The 20775-nt window shown below is 34.1% G+C and overlaps 1 protein-coding gene across 3 annotated transcripts in view; it reads right to left on the bottom strand.

Annotated features, from left to right (window-relative positions):
* The window catches only part of LOC127553362 (glypican-5-like), a 75987-nt gene extending 55527 nt beyond the window's left edge, over positions 1-20460 (bottom strand). For all 3 annotated transcript variants that reach the window (XM_051984000.1, XM_051984002.1, XM_051984001.1), the window contains exon 1: positions 19839-20460. In XM_051984000.1, coding sequence (XP_051839960.1) covers positions 19839-20004 — 166 coding nt within the window. In that variant the 5' untranslated portion in view covers positions 20005-20460. The remainder of the gene's footprint in view (positions 1-19838) is intronic.
* Positions 20461-20775: the final 315 nt, after the last annotated feature.

Raw genomic sequence — 20775 nt, 5'->3', positions numbered from 1 at the left:
GTTAAAAAATGCTGATAAACTACCAGGGTCATTGTAAGGTTCTAATGAGATATTTGTAAAGTTCTTAGAACATAGTGTCTGTCACAGAGTAGGCACTTAATAAATAAATGTTCCCCTCTCTTTTTCTGTGTATGGATAAATAAATTTGCCTGAACCAGACTTTTCAATTTTTCTCCTATCCTGAATCAAATAAATTTTAAAATATTTAATACAATTGTTTTTCATAATATTTGCAAATTCATATTAACCATATTTAAAGAAAACTTTCCTTATTATATATCTGGGAACTATTACTTAATCTTACACAATAGTATTGGAACTAATTACCAAGGAATTCATATTGGAGCTCTCAACTATCATCTGAATAACTGGAGCACTACTTGGGTTACAAAGTAAATTCCAAAAATTCCAGAGAGTAGGTTGAGGCATAAGATAAATTAAATTGAAAAATTAATAGTCAAATGTAGAATTGTAGAATTAATGATCTCATTAATTTGATTATTCCCTCCATTGATACAGAATGCAACGCCTTCATGCCTGTCCATCTTGTGTATTCTTATCCATGTCTTCCCATAACTTCACTAGAGCAATCCATTCTAGCATCCTCTATATTCAACTATCAAAATGATCCTCTTACTCCAGAATCAAATTTTTAAAAAAACTTTTATTTGGCTTTAAAAGACCTTCATGATCTTGTCTTTGCTACCTTTTTAATATTCTTACACATTACTTTCTCCACATATTCCACAATTTAATAACATTGACCTCCTTTGCTTTTGTTTCTGAAACACAAAATGTCATCTTCTGGTTCTGGGCATTTTCACACCAAGCTGCACAAATATCTACAACTCTCTCATTTCTTATCTCTACCTTTTAGCTTCTAGGCTTCCTTCAAGTCCCTGATCAATCGCACCTTATATGAAATCTTTGCCAGTTCCTAACTTTTAGGAACTTTAACTTTTCCTTGGAGATTATTTACAATATATCAATACATGCCCTGATATGTGCATAGTTATTCCTTTGCCGTCTCCCTCTCCATCTACTATATAATAATTGATTAACTGACTCCCAATACCTTGCACTATAGAGTGCTAGATATTATGTGATTCTGACTGTAGTGCCTTGGAACTTGTATTTTTCATTAATATGAGGATGCTAGATTTTGCTCTAACTTACTTTCCTGGGACTTTTCCTTTTGGGTTTGTTTTCAAGAAGTGATGGGTGAATTCTTTTTGTCTTCTCTTTTTCATTCTTTTTCTAAAATAGCTGGGCTATTTTCATTTGTTATTTCTTAAATGTGGTCCCTAGGCTTTTTATTTTTCCAAATCATGATTTTCAAGAAATCCAGTGATTCTGAAATATAATTTCCTGATATATTTTCAAGGTCATTTTTTTAAATAACAGATTGTTCACATTCTTTTTCTTAATCTTAAATTTGTTTTTTTCAGTAGCTCTTGAAGTCTTGTAGAATTGTAAACTTTTATTTGATCTCTTCTAATTTTCAGAGATCTATTAGATGGAAGGTTTACCACTTTTCTTCTAAGCTGTTTATTCAACTTCAGATTATTTTGTGAAGTTTTTAATCTCATTTCATTTTTCATGAGCTTAAATATCATTAAAAAAACTATTGTTTTCTTTGTCTTCAGATCACTCCTTGCAGAAGAGTTTCAGAGTTACTTTCTTTTTCTTTTAGGATATTTTCCATAGCTGCACCTCAGTTCTGAACAATAATGCTTGTACTGATCATTGCTTCTCCATTAGTGTGTGGATTTACAACAACCCTTATGTGTCTTAGAGGACCCTCTCCCTCAACTACTGGTTCCCTTTCTCCCAAATAGTCTCAAATAGCCTCCTTTAAACTATTTTATAAATATTTGTATTTATTAACTTGATATTTATGCTGTCTATGTTTTATATATGCTTCTTGTCAAATTCCTTAGAATACAAGCAAGAATAATTTCCTTCTGTTGTGGCACCAAAATGATTTTTTAAAGACAGCAAATCAGCCAAGATCTCCAATATTCTCTTTCAAACAACTTTAATAACTAAAGTCAAATTTTGAAGCAGCAAAACTAAGAAAAGGGCAAGGTGATATGCTTTTTTTTCCCCTAGCCCAAGACAATTTAGAAGGTCAGCAAGAAAGATCTGTACATTAGAGTGGGGACTGTCTCAGAGTCCACACTGCAACAACAGCAACTTTGGGATTCCTCAGCCCATGACCATAAGTAAGGTAAGACAATTTTGTTTGCACTGGATGCAGCTGGTTCTTAGTGGAAACCCTTTTGCCCATAAGCAGTTTTAGGTAGCAATTGCAGGACAGAAACATCTTGTGGTCAGTTACAAATGAACAGGGCCCTAATTACAGTTCCAGGGCAGAAGAGCACTAGCCTTTGGTGTTTCAGAAGAGCAGGAGACCTGATCACAGTGCTAGGGCCAAGAAGACTGCTATTCGTGCTGCAAGAGAACAGGGGCCCTTCCTGGGTATAGACCAGAGTACAAACCAAGAGCAAAGTAACCATACTTCTCCCCAGATCATACCACCTTAGAAACACTAAAAACTTGCAGAGACGCAAGAGCTTTGAAAACAGTAACGTGAAAAAGTCTGAAGTTTGGCACAGTCACTCCCCACCCAAAGCTTAACATTAACATAAAGTTCAAAATCAAAAACAAATTGAAAAAATGAGCAAAAAAAAAAAAAAAGAGAGAAAACTTGATCATACAAAGGAAAGATCAAGCCACAAACTCAGGACACCACAATGAGAAAATAGCTATAACCAAAGCTTCAAAGAGAAAAATCCTTTGACATAAATCTAAGAAAAATTTTTAAAGAAAGAAAGTAGCAAGAGTGATAGAGGAAAAATTAGGAAAAGAAATGGGAGCAATACAGGAAAAATCTGAAAAGAGAATTAGTAACTTGATAAAAGTATAAAAAAATTGAAGAAAATAATATTTAAACAACAGATTTGGCCTAATGATAAAAGAGACACACCAAAAAAATCATTAAAGAAAGGAAATGCTTTAAAAGCAAAATTGGCCAAATGAAAAGAGAAATACAAAAATTCATTGAAGAAAAGAATTCCATATAAAAAGGCAAAATTGACCAATTGGGAAAACAGGTACACAGGCCTAGTGAAGAAAAAAGTCCTTAAAATTAATATTAGGCAACTGAAAGTTAATAATTCCATGAGACATTGAGAAACAATAAAACAGAGTCAAATGAATGAAAAATAGAAGAAAAGATAAAATATCTCATTAGAAAAAACAACTGACTAGGAAAGAGATCAAGGAGAGATAAAGAATTATTGAATTGCTTAAAAACTATAATCAAAAATAGTCTAGACATCAATATCTCAAGAAACTATGAAGGAAAATTGCCCTAAAATCTTATAACCAGATGGCAAAATAGAAACTGAAAAACATCAATTATTTCCTAAAAGAGATCCAAAATGAAAACTCTCAGAAATATTATAGCCAAAATCCAAAACTCCCATGTCAAGGAGAAAATATTGCAAGTAGTCATAAATTCTGAAAACCAAAGGAGAGATTTATAATAATAAGAAAGCTCTTGAACTAATAAATAAAATAAGAATTGGTTTTATAAAGTAACCAATGAAAAAGATATAAAGCTTTGGCTAATTTGATTAGAAAAAGAAGAAAAACAAATTACCAGTATCAAAAAATGAAGAGGGAAAACTTATCTTTAATGAAGAAAAAATAAAATCAATAATTAGGAGCTATTTTGCCTAACAATATGCTAACATGCTTGACAATTTAATTGAAGTGGATGAATATTTACAAAAATATGAAATGCCCAGATTAATAGAAAAGGAAATAAAATACATTAAAACCCCCATTTTTAGAAAAAGAAATTGAACAAGTCCTCAATCCCTAAGAAAAAAAAAAATCACCTAGGTCACCTGAATTTGCAAGTGGATTCTAGCAAACATTTAAAAAATAATTAATTTCAATACTAGCTAAATTATTTGGAAAAATAGACAAAGGAGGAATCCTGCCAAATTCTTTTATAATACTAATATGGTGTTGATACCTAAACCACAGTAAGAAAATTATAGACCAATCTCTCTAATAAATAATTGATGCAAAATTTTAAACAAAATATTATCAAAACCATTATAGCAATGTATCACACTCCAGGATAATATAATATGGCCAAGTGGGATTTATACCCAGAATGTATGGCTCATTCAATATCAGGAAAACCAATAGCATAATTGACTTTATCAATAACAAAACAAATCATGTGAATATCTTTTTCTCAATAGATGGAGAAAAAGCTTTTGACAAAATACAGCACCCATTCTTATTAAAAATACTAGAGAACATAGGAATAAATGAAGTTTTCCTTTAAATGATAAAAAGCATCTATCTAAAAACATCAGCAAGCATTATATGTAATAGGGAGAAGCTAGAAGTATTCCCAATAAAATCGGGGCCAAAACAAGGAAATTTTCGCCACTATTATTCAAGATTGTATTAGAATTGTTAGCTTTAGCAATAAGGGATAAAAAGGAAATTGAAGAAATGAGAGTAGGAAATGAAAAAACAAAACTATCACCTTTATAGATATGATGATATATTTAGAGAATTCTATAGAATTAACTAACAATTACTTGAAACAATTAACTTTAGAAAAGTTGCAGGATATAAAATAAACCCACATACATCATCCATATCTCTATAGCCAACAAAGTTCAGTAGCAAGAGAAATTCTACTTAAAATAAATGGAGGCAATATAAAATATTTGGGGGTTCACCAGGCAAAACCATATGAAGAACCACATGAACCACTTTTTACAATTATAAAACACTTATTACACAAATGAAATCAGATCTAAATCACTGGAAAAATATCAATTGTTCATGGATAGGCAGAGCTAATATAATAAAAATGACAATTCTATCTACATTAATCTACTTATTCAGTACCATATTAAACTGCCAAAAAGTTTTTCATATATATACATGATTTATCAGAATATAAGCCATTCCACAATTGATAAATGTTCAAAGGATATGAACAATTTTCAGATGAAGAAATTAAAGCCATTTCTAGTCATATGAAAAAAATGTTCCAAATTACTACTGATTAGAGAAATGCTAATTAAGTGAATTCTGATGTCCCACTTGGTACCTCTCAGATTGACTAAGATGATAGGAAACAGATAATGATAAATGTTAGAGGGGATATAGGAAAACTGGGACACTTATGCATAACTTCTGGAGTTGTGAAATGATCTAACTATTCTAGAAAACAATGTGGAACTATACCCAACAGGCTAAAATGTGAATACCCTTTGATCTAGCAATATCTCTACTGGATCTATATCTCAAGGATATCATAAAAAAGAGAAAAGGATTTCCAGAAACTGAAAATTGAGTGGATGCTCATCAGTTGGGGAATGGCTAAATGAGTTTTGTATATGACTATAATGAAATATTATTCTTCAAGAAATGAAGAAGCAGGTTGAGTTCAGAAAAGCTTGAAAAGACTTACATGAATTCATGTTAAGTGAAGTGAGCAGAGTCAATAGAACATCATACACAGTAACAAGTTTACATAATGATCAACTGTGATGGACAACAATGAGGACATTCATGGCAATTCCAATAGACTTATAATGGAAACTATGGCAACTAAATGTAGATCAAAGAATGCTATTTTCACTTTTTTATTTTGTTCTTTTTTTTCTCTCATGGTTTTTCTCTTTTGTTCTGATTTTTCTTTCCCACTATGACTCATAAGAAAATATGTTAAAAATGATTGTTCATGTATTCACTTACATCAGATTGCTTGCTGTCTTAGGGAAAGGGGAGGTAAGGGAGAGAGCGAGGGAAAAAATTTGGAACTCAAAATCTTACAAAGATGAAAAACATCTTTACATGTAACTAGAAAAATAAAATACTATTAAAATAATTTTTAAAAGAAATCCCAAAATAAAAATTCTCAGGAATATTGTGGCCAAATTCCAAAATCCTCATGTTAAGGAGAAAATATTGTTAAGTAGTCAGAAAAAATTCAAACATTATGAAGCCACATTTAGAATCATACAGGATTTGTCAGCTTCCACATTAAAGGACTAGAAGGCTTGGAAATGATATTTCCCACGATAAAAGAGCTAGGGCTCACAAAGAAGAATAACCTGCTCGGCAAAACTGAATACGGGGTAGATATTTAATGAAATAGAAAACTTTTAAGCATTCCTGATAAAAAAAAAAAATCACCTGAACAGAAAATTTGACATTCAAACAAAACCTCAAAAGAAGCATTTAAAAATAATGAACATGAAAGAAAAATCCTAATTCACCAAATAACACTTAAACTTTTTACATTCCTATTTGGGTAAATAAAAAAAAGTCATTCCTAATAACTTTATAATCAGGAGGGCAGTTAGAAGCCATCTATATAGACAGAGGGCACGGAGAGATTAAGATAATCTCCCCCCACCAAAAAAAAAAATGAAGGTAAGGAAGAAGCAAGCACTGGGATAAGGGAGATGGAAAAGACAAAATGGGGGAAATTATTTCACATAAAATAAAAATACAAAGAAAAATTTCTACAGTGGAGAGGAAAATGAGGTTAAGGTGACAGTGTTTGAACCTTATTTTCATTAGAATTGGTTCACAGAGAACACACACACACAGACACACACTCAGTTTAGTAGAGAAATTAAGTAGAGAGGTTAAGAAAAAGAGAGGATGATAAAAGGAAAGACAAATTAAGGGAGGCAGTGCTCAAAAGCAAAACAAACTTTAAGAGGAGCAACAGGATAAAGAGAGCAAAAGAAGGATAAATAGAAGAAAATATGGAAGAACATACATAGTAATCATAATTATGAATGTGAATGAGATAGATTTAGTCATAAAATGCAAGTGCATGCACAATGGATTGGAAACCAGAGTCCAACACAACATACTGCTTACAAGAGATATACTTGAAAGAAGAAGACGAATAGAATTAAAAATAAAAAGAGTAAAATCTGTTGTGTTTCAAATGGTTTAAAAAAAAAAGATAAAGATAGCAAAACCATGATCTCAGACAAAACTAAAGCAAAACTAAATCTAATTAAAATAGAATATCAGGGAAACTACATTTTAATAAAAGCTATCATAGACAATGAAGTAGTATAAAATTTTATAGCAAGTTTCTGATTAAAATCCTATTTTCTCAATTATATAGGGAACTGAGTCAAATTTATAAAAATAAGAGCTGTTCTATAGGAGATTAATTGTCAGGGAATATGAAGAAGCAGTTTTCCAAAAAAGACAACAAACTATATATAATTAGCTTTTCTAAATCACTACTGATTAGAGAAATGCACATTAAAATAACTCTGAGGGACTATCTTATTACATATCAGATTGTCTAATATGACAAAAAAAAAAGAAAAAAGAAAAAGGCAAATGCTGGAGGGGATGTGGAAAACTAGGTACGGTGATGAACTGTTAGTGGAGTTGTGAATTGGGCCAACCATTTTAGAGAACAACTTAGAGAATAATGGTTATAAAATTATGCATATCCTTTGATCCAACAATACCACTAATTATGACAGAGTATATAAAGTACAAACTGAAAAAATTTATTATGCATAGTGAAGTTTTTCAGATGCTCCTAGATGACATTGTTGCTGGTTAAATCAATTTCCAGGGAGTTTAATAATATCTGCTTAATGGATCAAAAGGCAAATCATAAAGGAAAGAGAATTGCTCTAAAATTTAAAAAGACTAGATTTTGTCTTATATCTGAAAAATACTCACTATGTGACCCTACACAAGTCACTTAAATTCTTAGTGCTCTAGATCTCTCTCTAAGGCAATAAATTGCAGAGAAGTGGCCAATGGGTAGAGAGAGTTTCCTTATCAGAAAGTTCTCATAACAATGAAGGGAGAGATCTAATGTAGATATACAACTCCAGATCAAAATTACACAGAAGGATGTTTACAAATACTAAAAAAATAAAATGTATGGGATATCCATGGAAATCAAATATACTGAAATATAATTATCAAAAAAAAAATTGTTTAAGGTTCCCAGATCCCAAGTTAAGAACCTATAGTTTAGGGTATTTTTTATTCCATCTGCCTGACTGACGTTAATTAAATTCTTGAGATTATTAGGAAGCACAGACATGTTAGTGTAGATCCAGATTCAGAGCCCCTGACTTCATCCTGAAGAGAAAACCTAAGCTAGTATAAACTTAGACTCAATATTTTTAAACTAAGAGATACTGAGTCATCCTAATGTAAGCATATACTAGAAGACATTAGATATTCTTAGCAAATAGGCATGGAACAGAGAGACAAAAGAGCAAGAAAAATCTGGAACAAATTGAAACCACAGACAAGCTAAGCAGTGAATCTAAGTGGGTGAGGGATTCATCTAAGAAGCAGGAAGGACACATTAAAGATATTCTACTAGATGTTTATGGAATTATACTATCTTCAGGGATGAAAAAGACTCTTGGGCTAAAGAAAATGCATTTGTTTTCCTTTCCTTAACAAAAAACTGTGGCTTCATCTATCAGCATCAATCTCAGGGTTCACTCAGTTCCCAGTCTCCTATATACCACCAATGTCCATTTTTTAGAAATGTACAGTCCACTTAAAAATCAGGCTCCTCTCAGAAAGCAACTTGAGACAACAGACTTACTCATGTACATGACAACTTCCAGATCTGTCATCAAACTTGGATTGTAATCATGAAAAAGATTGCCACAAATGAAAACAAATAACAAAACTGCAAAATTGTACCAAACTCTAAATCGACTCTCTGTGGCAGATATAACTGAAGAAAGTTGTTTTCCAATGTGAAACACCATTCTAATGATTTACTTTGATCCAGCTTCCCTCTATCTTTACTTTGCATACAGTTTTTATGTAAGTAGAAAAGTCTATTGACATTTCACCTCTAACTGTATTCTCCCAAAATACTTTGAATTGTAGCTACCTAGATTACTGCTCTTCCATAGTTTATGCTCAGATTTAAACTTCCTTGGAAAGGAAGGGAGAGAGAGATGGAAGAAGGAAAGAAGAGGGATGGAGAGAGGGAGGAAAAAATACAAGGGAGGAAATAAGAGAGAGGAAGGGATGAAAGGGAAGCAGAGGAAAGGAGAGGTGGGAAAAAGGCAGAAGGTAAAAGGAGAGACGATCAGAAGGAAATAAATTTCATAGAAGCAGCAGCATTCAAAAAATATGCAAACATTCAACAGACAAAGAGAAGACAGGAGATTAGGGGAAAAGGACTTTTGCCACATAATGAGAAAATAGGACTCCTTAGAAAAGTCCTTTGTTGGTAGAGGTTGAAGGCAGCAAAAGAAGAAGAGGATAACAGAAGTTGAGCCAGATAGTGTCATGGAAGCAATGAACATAAGCTTAGATATTCTTCAGAAGATATAGGAGAAGATAGAAGTGCCTGATGTGTTATGATCCTTAGAGTCACAAAGAGGCAGACCTGACTAAATAAATAAACAACAAAAACAATAATAAAAAAATAAGCATTTATCAAGTCACATTGTGTACCAGATACAATGTTAACCTGTCTGCAAATATTATTTCATTTTTAAATCTGAAAGATATTTGCTATTATTGTTCCTGTCTTACAATTGAGGGAAATGAGGCAGAGAATTTAGCTGATTTATTCAGCTACACAGCTAGCAAATGTCTGAGGCAGGGTCTGACTGAAATCACTGGGTCCAGGTCCAACACTATCCAACAAGACACCTAGACAACAAATGCTCTAATACTATCATTCACAAACTATTTGACTTGCAGTGACCCAAAGAATTTCCACAAAGAGTTTTCTACCATGGTGAAATCATAGATCCAGACCAAATTTTATTTGACATAAATCTAGAGATTATGGCATGCCATTCAAACAAACACAGACATACCTTTTAAAGCCAAATAAATCATTTCTGGTCCATTGCTTTAGCTACAATTCTAGTCTCCTTCCCTCCACCAGTATTTAGTTAGAGGCAACAAGTTCTGTTGGTTTAAATTGCCTCAATCATAAAATGGGATGATAATAATAGCATTTACTTATCAGGTTTATTATGAAGATTAAATGAAACAATCTTTGTAAATCCCTTAACACACTGCCTGGCATATAGTAGGTACTTAATAAATGCATGTTTCCTTCCTTCTTAGTTGATTATAGTTCTAACAGGAACCCTTTACATAAAGACCAGTTACATGATCCACAATCCATTCATTGAAGTTCTTCACAAATTAAATAGGAAAATCCTTGTTTATAAATTCCTTATCGCTTTTTTATCCCATGGAGACATCTTTCTTTCCTAATAGTTTTTTCTCCAAATCCTCTGGCATTCACTTATCCTCTGATTCATTTACTCTACTTCACAAACCCTGAGTAATATAAACAACTTTCCAAAGACAGAGCTTAAAAGATTTGAGGCACTTTTATTGTAGCTCTTAGGCACAATTATGTAAAAAAAAAAGGGGGGGGCAAACTTTGCATTTAACTTCATTGAAACTACTCATTTCCTAAAATTGGATGATTCATACTATGTGCTGTAGACTAAATAATACTAGATTTGGCATCAAAAGAGCTAAGTTCATCTCCCAGCAATATCTGCTTCCTAGAGTGTGATGTTAGGCAAGTAACTTCATTTTTCCGACTCAAAATAAAGGAGATTGGACTAAATTATCTTCTAAGGTATTTCCCAATGCTAAACTGTATGCCTGTGTAACTACACTATCATTGATGGCAAAGAAAGGTTATCTAAATCTATCTCTGCCCTCAACTTCCTCATATGTAAAATGAGGATGACAACAATAACACTTAATCATATTGTGGTCGTGAGGATCAAACGAAATATGAAATATGTAATGTGCTTTTCAAACCTTAAATATATAAATGCTAAGGTTATTATTTTGAAGTGACTTTATTCATAATCCCCCAGTCTTCACTATAAAATTTTTTAAATTAAGTTTACATTCTAATCCAGGGTTATTTTTGGCTATGACATCCGCTCCACTTGTCAAAGAAGTAAAATATTGGCTCAATGAGGCAGGGTTTTTAAAAATTCTCTTCATTGAGATAGTTGATTTACATAAGTTAAAATTCCTTAGGAAATCGTAATAGTCTACACTAATGTCAGTTCTTTTATCCAATTCTCATTTTTCAACATCAACAACTTTCTTAAATAAGTTAAGTGGAGTTAATTGAGTTGTGCTAAATATTTTTAGTTTTTTATTTTCCTTCTAATTGATATTAATTTTGATCTATTGGCAATTGAAAAATTACTTATCTGTCAGTAACCAGCTATTTATTATTCAAATATAATTATTTTAACTTGGGAGATTTTTTTTCATACTTTCCAAGTGCATATACTCATTTTTTTCCTTAAAAACACAATATTAATGGGAATGTAAGGCTTCAGAATAGGATACAAGCTTTTTATTTCTGTCTTATTCCTTATATGCTTTCCAACATATTTTTCATCAGCCTTTCCCTATGTTTACCTTTATGTTGAAGACTGAATATTAAAGCATATATTAATTTACTTCAGAGTGTTACATTAAGTTCTTTAGAGAATTCATCTACCATCCTTTGCAATATATGTTGGCACATAAAATGCAATTATTTTCATGGTACCATTTTTTTTGCCAGTACTTAATGAGTGCTAAAATATTGGATGATCAAATGTCCTATGAAATGATATTCCTTGTTACTTTCCAGTGCTCTATAAAATGAATTCCTGGATTTGCCTCTCTGGAAAAATGTCTGTGAACTATTCTTCTAATTAGTTGCAACTTCTTTTTGACTTCTCTTTTCATTTATAGCATAAGTATCAAGATGGATGTATCACAGTGACTTCATTAGCATGCCTACTTTTTAGTCACAAGACAAAGATTTCACATTGTCTAAAAAAAATAAGTTGTTGGCATTCTCAATCTAAACACTGTGTGATTCTTAGCATCCTTTGTCTCCTTTTCTACCAATCAATCACTATCATTGTAGATGGAAAAAGGGACCACATGAAGCTGTGAAACATTTTATGTTTCTTTGTTGTATGGCTATCCCTGTCCAAAAAATTCCTGACCAAATAGCTAGCCTTAAACAGTGGAGGATATAATGTAACTTTCTTTTGTATCACTGAAGAAATGGAATGTGTTGGGAGAGGAGATTGCCACATCATAAAATTACAAATCAATGAAATATATCAAACTGAAGACTTACTGTAAGACAGAATATAAATTTGAAAGAACTGAGAAAATTTCAAAATTAAAAATGATAAAATTAAATAGTGGGAAGGTTGACAGTTACAACATAGAAAGACCAATATTGGAAATGTCCAATAATCCTCCAAAGACGACAATAAAAAAGGGGGATTATAAGCTCCTCGAGGAAGGAACTATTTTTGCTTTGTCTTTATATTTATAGGAAATAAAAGTACAATTGTTAAAGTTTGTCAAAGGGAAGACAATCATAAATATCACTTAGAGCTTCACATAGCCATATAACAATGCATAAAGGAAGAGTAATTTTTTTAAAGAGTCAGTATTTTAAAATGAGGAGATGATATTTATATTGCTTAGTCTTATCACATATTTTTGGAATGAAATTAGTCCTTATCATTGCCATAATGTTTAAGGATATATCTTATTCTAAAGATAAATGCACCACACTGTAGTGTCAAAAAGTGTGTGTGTGTGTGTGTGTGTGTGTGTGTGTGTGTATGTGTGTGATATAATCTATAAACTCGAGAGGAGAAATATGAAATAGAGAATTTGAGTTAAGAAGAAAGGGGAGAGAAACATAAGTATTACTGGAGAAGGCTACGACAAAACTCTCAGTCTGATGGAAAATTTAGATGATTCTTCCAATCAAAAACTAACATAGGAGCAGGACATAATAGTGACGGGAGACTTCAACTCAGACATCTGCTAAGGAAAAAAAAAACTTTTGCTAATGACTGATTTTGCTAATAGTTTTACCTCTTAAAAATGTTTTAGAAATTGCTATATTAATCAATGCAAACCACAGAAAGACTGGTTAAGCTGAAATGATAGTAAACATGGGTGAAAATGAGCTTCTCTGAAACTTCAGCCACAAGTTTCTGCCTTTACCATTTCAAACTCAACAAATATTCACCACATTACCTTTTCTTTACTGTTATATTACTGTTATGTTCAGTAACTTTTAGAAAAATAAGGTGCAGCAAAATAATCAAAGTCTGAAGTATGAGGTCAGGAAGAGTGATGGTACAGGAATGAGAAAGGGAGCATAAGAGTCAAAATATACAAATTTTATCCAGTATAAATAGAAATAACATTTTTCACCCTCTTTGACAACCAGGACTAACCTTCTCACTTCTTTAGACGTCTACATTTGTAAAGTGAGAAAATTAGTCTAAGTGATCTCTAAACCAACTCTTTCAGGTTTAAATAATGCCATGATCCTAAAATACTCAACTATTTTGAAGGTTTTTTGTTTGTTTTTTTTTTCTTTTTTGCCAGACCAAATCAGAAAATGCATTATTAAATAGACTGAGCAGAAACCATGAAGGTCAGTATCAATGTGGAAGAGTGATGTCAGCTATTCCAGTTAGAATTCTACAAGTGGCAACACTATAGGTGACTGAGCTATATATAGGCCTCTCAGAAGGATTCCTCACTAGGAGTTATTATTTGAGAGATAACTGATGGTTAGAGCACCAGGCATGGAGTCAGGAAGATCTGAGGTAAAATCTAACCTCAGATATTTACTAGCTGTGTGACTCAGGTCAAGTCATTTAACCTTGTTTGCCTCAATTAACTTATCTATATAATGAACTAGAGGAAGAAATGGCAAACCACTCTAACATCTTTGCCCAAAAGGCTCCAAATGGGATCACGAAGAGTCAAGATAGGAATAAAACAGCTGAACAACAACCTCACAGAATTACTGTGAAGATTAAATGAGGTAATATGTATAAAGGTATTTGGCACGGTATCTGGAGCACAGTAGGTACTATATAAATGCTTATTCCCTTAACAATTACTTTGTGTACCCTCCGATATGAGTAATATGAACTATTTTTATTCTTTGACTTATGATTAATTCTGATTATTCTCTAAACTTTATGCATCGTGTGCTTTTAAGTGGAGATGGTAATGACACACTGAAGAATGTCAAACAGGAAATTCCCAAAGATTTAAGACATATTTGATACTCATCAAATTAAAGATTCTGACATGAGGGTTTTTGTAAAACTACGTAAAAAAAAAATCAAAAGGCCAACGTCTGCTTTTACCCTAGACTAAAATTGTCACATAAAGTAGAGAGATCCTGGCAACAATGTCAGAGAAGGTACTGTGATCAGAATAGCTCTATATAACTATGTGGCTAGCACTAACATTTGCAATTGGATAATGTTCAGAACCATTGATAATGTCATAAGGTATATATTCTTATACAAGTCGTTGGACATTATCCAGTTTTAGGTATCATTGCACAGAATTAATTTTATAACCTTATCCATTAATGTAATTAATGGTTATAATTTGTAAAACCATGGACAGTTTGGATTTGCTATCCATTCATTCCCTGCTTCTTCGCTCCCTCTAAGAGGTATTATTAAGTACCTGGTACCAGGAAAAAAAAATGATAAGTAAGGCAATATGGGATTATCATTACTCATACCATTTCCATACCACCTTGTTCTTCCTCAGAATTAAACAACAGGTGTCATTAATTATACAAGCATAAGATACTATAAATTCAACAAATTCAATTCACAAAGTGTTTTTATTACCTACAATGTCCCTGAGGACTCAAAAGTACTCTCCAGAACACAGAGCTGGAGTTCTGTCATTAAAATATGAAGCCCCAACCTCCTGTCCAGCAGATTCTTTGTTTTTACAGGGAACTAGAATTCTGGAGAGTTCAAATTATTTAGATTTGAGAATTATTTGCATAGAAATAGTGCTTGAGCCCCTGGGAACTGATGAGAGGGAAAAAAATAAAGAGAAGAGGGTCTATGATAGTATTAGAAGGCATTCAAAATAAAGGAGCAGAAAGTAGTAGAGAAATCAAGTAAACATTGTATCATAAAGGTAAGGAGAAAACTACTTTTAATTATAACTATCTTAAATTATCCTTTGCCTAACAGGACTGTCTCCAGGAAAAGGATGTCAATAATCAGGGAAATTAGTACTTTTTTAATTGTCAAAGGACATAAGAGACCTGCTCTTCTCCTCTAGTGTTTTATTAATAAAATACAAATTCAGTTCATAAGTGAATTGAATCAAGGTTGTATTGATCACTCAGTATAAGGAAGGTTTTTGACTAGGCATTGTAGAGTAAAAGATGAAAAGAAAATCTTTACCCTTATCCCTAAGTGACATTTTTCAATAGATAAAGAAGCAAAATCACAGTATAAATTTTAAAAATATAAAGAAAACCAATTTAAATATATATATATATATATATATATATTCATGTTTATTTTTTAAACATTTTATAGCATTTTTTTTACATGAGATCATATCCATATTAAAAGACTGACATTCTTGAATGAAAGGTTTTTGTACATGCCTGAAAGTATTTTGTGTTTTGGGTATTACAATAGTTAAGTTAGAAAATTTTGTATTTTTCCTATATGTGGCAAATGGCTGAAAGACATCTTGGAAGAGAAAATTGAGTCAAACTTGGAAATAGGAAGACAGATGCAAATCTGGATCGTGATATACACTAGCTCTGGGAGCACGAACAAGTCACAACTTCTTAACATCCCAATCAGTACTCTAAGACAATAAGTTATAGATGCACACTAGTGAATCAGAGGCCTGAATTGAACATACAGACACACACACACACACACACACACACACACACACACACACACACACACTTTTAAAGAATGAATAACTGCAATAAACTCCACTCATTTGTTGTCACTTCTGTGACTCCTTGTCTTACTGTGACTTCATTTGGGGTTTTCTTGGAAAAGATTAGGTTTGTCATTTCCAAGATCTCCAGCTCATTTTACAGATAAAGAAACTGAAACAAACAGGACTAAGTGACTTGGCCAAAGTCACAGAATTAGAAGGTATCTTTGGCCAGATTTGAATCAGAAAGGGGGCTCTTTCTGATTCTAGGCTCCACATTCTGTCCACTTCTCCACCTAGTGCTCCCTTTACTCATATAGTGGTATCTATATATCTTTTCTATTATAGCTAATATACATAAGAATGTCATAATATGTTTTTCTATGTACTTCAAATGTACCTTTAAGTTTCTACAAATTTCCTTTTCCCTGTGCAATCTCCTCCTCTTTTATTTTTTTCAAAGCATTAATAGATATATGTAAACAATTTTATTGTGAAATTATCTCACTTCTCCTCTATCCCCCCCCAAAATGGAGAAAGCCACAGTACCTTTAAGAAACTTTTGATAAGCATTTTTTTTCTTGAAATAGTAAATAGAATAGCAAAGGGCACCTTGACTACTTCTTCTTCAAGGCCTGAAATCAAAATGAGGCACTTAGATCTGCTGTTCTAATCACGTTCACACATTGCTTCTTTCTACAGAGAATCTTTAGCAACACTGCATGCCTTAAAAATCAGAGCCAGGAAATGGAAAGGAATACTACTAATAGGCCCATGTCAGTCTAATGATTTCAAAGACTTTCTAATAGATTACTATTGATATGCATTGCCTTGCACACAGTAGGCAGTCAATGGTTTTTATTGAATAAATAAAACAACCCTTAAAGCATACCTAATTTATTTAATAGCATTCTGGAAATTCAGGAAGATTTTATAAGAGAAATGCTTTATACTACCTGTACATATCAATTATAAATCAGTCTTAACTTTGTAACTCTTCCGCACCCCCTGCTGTCTGATTATTGGATGGGCTTTTTGAGTCAGGATAGCTCAAAAATTAACTATTTGTAAGAAGAAATTTAAGAATTAAGAAGCATTGAAGATGTTCTTATTTACAAGAGGATAAATCTAAGAATTATGTTATTTATACTGTTTTTAAAATAAGAAAAATAAACCCCTAATGCTTACCACACAGAGCTAATTTAAACCAGGCAAATTCAGATTTGCAAAGAAAATGATAGCTGCTGCTAGGTGGACAGGGGGATAACTGATTTGAAAATATATTTATTGTAAATAAATATGAATAGAGTTTTCTTGAAGAAAATAGGAGTAAATATTTTCAAACTGAGCTAAATGATATATTGCAGTAAAATGGGTCGTATATGAAGATAATGATGAAGAAAAAGATTTTTTGTATAGTAGTAATTAAAATTGATCATTTGCTTTTGAGATGAATAACAAATTATGTTTCTTTTGCTTTTTTGCCATATCATCCATCAGAATTATGTCTGAAATATCTTCATACATCTATGGCTTTGTGTTACATGATTTTAATTCAGCACAGTACTCTCATGAGAATTCATCTGTAAGGCAAATGCCAAAAGGAGTTTAGCATTTCTTTTAATCATAACCATATTGCTCTTTAACATCCATTAGTCCTGAGAAGAGTGAAGTGGCACTTTGCCCAGCTAGCTAAGTGAGTGCTATGCTTCTTTTTCACCTTAACTCAAAGCTAAATGAGTCAGTTATACAGAAATGGAACATAGCAATATGTGAAAAAGAAAGTTGCTATACTACTAGCAAGACCTCTTGGCAATTTTCAAGAACTTTAGAAATTAAGGAATGATGATTATTCAAGTGATAACACCACAATTTTAGTATTTCACTTGTATTTATTTCATAAGTTGATTTGCATAGGTACTCACAACTGGATAACATTCCTTCTACTGTAAAGTATCAGTTCTCTGTTGTTAGGTCAAGTCTAATTCTTTCTGACCCCATTTGGGGTTTTCTTGACAATGATGCTGGAGTAGTTTGCCATTTACTTCTCCAGCTCATTTTACAGATGAGGAAGCTAAAGCAAGTAGGATTAAGTAACTTGCCTAGTATCACACATAATGGACCATAGATGTTTTAGATAATAGCTACACTCTTGTGCATTTATCAGAAGAACTCTCAGACTATTTCCAGAACTTAATTTTCAAATTTCTTGTGATTCACAAGAGGTCCAAAGTGTGTGGAGGAATAGAGGTTTGAAAAGGCTGGTATACAATGGTCACTCCTCCTCAAGGACTTGGAACCACCCTGGTTTGAGTCTTGTTTTGGGTTTTTTGTTTTTGTTTTTGTTTGGGGGTGTTTTGTTTTGTTTTTCCCCAAAACCTATTGATGTGACAAGTTTACTTTAGCTATGACACCTCTGTGTTTATCAATAACTAAAAGACAAAAGAAAAATAGTTACTGGAAGAATTTCCTATTTTGAGGACTAATTTGAGGATATTAAAACTGAAAAAGCAAAGGAGCAGTAAAGAATGGTGTTGAGTGCTGGATCTAGAAGAGAAGAGAAGTAGTAGGGATTCTTGCACTTGACAGGTGGTCCAGAAAAAGCCAACTAAATTACCTTGACTAGGTCTCTATATAGCCCCAAATGACCTAGTTTGCTTTCAGGGCTACAATGTGTCACAAACCCAAGATGAGAGTAACCAAGCATCAACCATTCTACATAAGCAAAGTAAAACTCAAGGTCACAGATATCATTTATAAACATCTGAAAATTCCAACAGGGGTTTTTAGATTTGAAGCATCTTTCTAAAAGTCCTTTACTCAATATTATTTTACACTCTTTTTATCTTAGCCTTTTGGACATAGCCAAAGGAATGCATGATCCATGTAAATGCCAGGAGCTTGTTCTTCACACCACCAATAAGACTTATTGCACTGGTGTTTCTAGGCCACCTGTGAATGACCCCCACAAAACATAAACCTGAAGACAGAGGAACTTCACACCAAGTATGTTAGAAATTGATAATAGTCTCAGGTTTACTCCTCTCACTTCCCCCGCCCCCAACTACTTATTCAATATGGAATAATGTACTACATTAAAAAAAAAAAAATCGCGCCTTTAGAAACTACTCGGTAGCTTCCAGAGTAATGCTAGCAGACAATCACTGTGAATTTAAACTAGCAATACAACCTTAAGTGGGGCAACTAACAGTCCAGGACCAGTGTGTTCCACTGACTTGAATCTGAATCCAGATTTCGGTTTATGCCAGTTATCCTTAACCCTTTCTCTTACAAGACTCTTCAGAACAGGGCAGGGGTCGGCGTGATTTAAATATTTAAGTTTGAAAGAGAATGAATCTCATTTTCTCTATCTAAAACAGAAAGCACCGAAGAGACTGGCCCTGCCTCTTAGACACAGAAAGGATGCAGGGAGGGAGACGCAGGCGAAATTTCATCTCAATTCCAAGCAGTAAGCCTCTCCAACAGGGCGCACAATATACAGGCGCTCTGGATCCAGTGCTTTCCTCCCGCCAGCTGCCTGCCTATCGATTTGCGATCCGCTGCGTTAGAGCATCCAAGGCATAGTTCCCGTGTACTCGGAGACAGAGCCCCAAATAATCACCTAGCAGGCACAAGTGTAGTTGTCGCCAAGGTTCAGGGAGCAAAAGGATACATATTCCGTCCGAAGAAGCTGCATAAGCACCTGGCACATCGGAGCCTGGCTCCGGATTCTTGCACATAAACCTAGGCAGAGTTTCACGAGGGTCTCCAATTTCGGGCACCTGCATCAGCCCTCTTCCTAAGAAGGACTTGTTATAAGAGGAGGGAGTGGGATGGGGGTTTGAGCAGCTACTGAGGCAGTCCCGGGACGCCTCTTGACAGGCAAACGAAATCTTCCTACACGGCCAGCTCCCAATTGCACCCGCAATCCTAACTGCTCCCGCATCTTGAGGCTACTCACCGTCATCCCCAATCTCGCTCCTTACCTGCCCGAGGGGTTTCCGGCAATCCTTTGACAAGTCCCAGATGCCGCAACTGGAAAAGTTTCCGAACTTCTTCGCAGCTTTGCAAATCGTCGCCTCTCGCACCGGGAGAAAGGACCAAAAGGATGAGCAGGAGAAAGTCCAGACGCAAGACAGGTCCTCTTTCCATCGCGATTCCAGCAACAGGAGCAAGATCGCAGGCGCCCCGGCTTTTCCCAGGAAAAGAACACTATCCGCCACTACCCTTTCGGGCTCACCTGCTTTACCCACCTAGTGCAGCCCCTGAAAAATACGTCTAGGATAGGGAAAAAGAGGAATCCGAGAATCTTTAAGGAAACTCGTGAGAAGGGTGGAAGGAGATTCATTCAATGATTTCACCTGAGAGTCTTTTGCCTGCTTGGGATGGCTGCCGAGGCCGAAGCAGCCAGCTAGGACTTTATCTGTTCTCTACCACACAGCGGAAACGAGTTTGCATTTATTTGCTTGGGGGCTGGGAGAGTATCTGTGGTCACCGCTGCTGCGGCAGCTGCAACAGCCGTAGCTTCTGCACCTCCACTCTCTTAAAGCCACTGGCTCAGCTTCCAGCTGCAAACCTGAAACCCGGGCCCGCCTATTTCGGGTAGAGAAACCCCGCCCCTTTCACTCTCACTCACCCAACACCCACCCCCAACCCAGTCCAGCTTCCCCAACCCCAACATATTGTTTAGTATCTAAGCCCACCCCTGTCTGTGACATCATAATATGTCTGGTCAGAGCTGCCCCTTTCTCCACCTCCCACCCCCCACCCAGCAAGGGGAAAACCTCAAAAAGGATCCTCACAGTGGAAACAAATGAACAAAAAAGCATTTTATTGAAAAGATCTGCAAAAGAGAGACTCCTAAAGAGATATCAAACACGGCTCCCAGAGCGAAGAGATTTTTTCTTCATTTATAAAGATTTT

The sequence above is a fragment of the Antechinus flavipes genome, chromosome 3, assembly GCF_016432865.1.
Source record: "Antechinus flavipes isolate AdamAnt ecotype Samford, QLD, Australia chromosome 3, AdamAnt_v2, whole genome shotgun sequence".
NCBI classification, from domain to species: Eukaryota; Metazoa; Chordata; class Mammalia; order Dasyuromorphia; family Dasyuridae; genus Antechinus; species Antechinus flavipes.
This window is presented reverse-complemented; position numbering and strand designations above follow the sequence as displayed.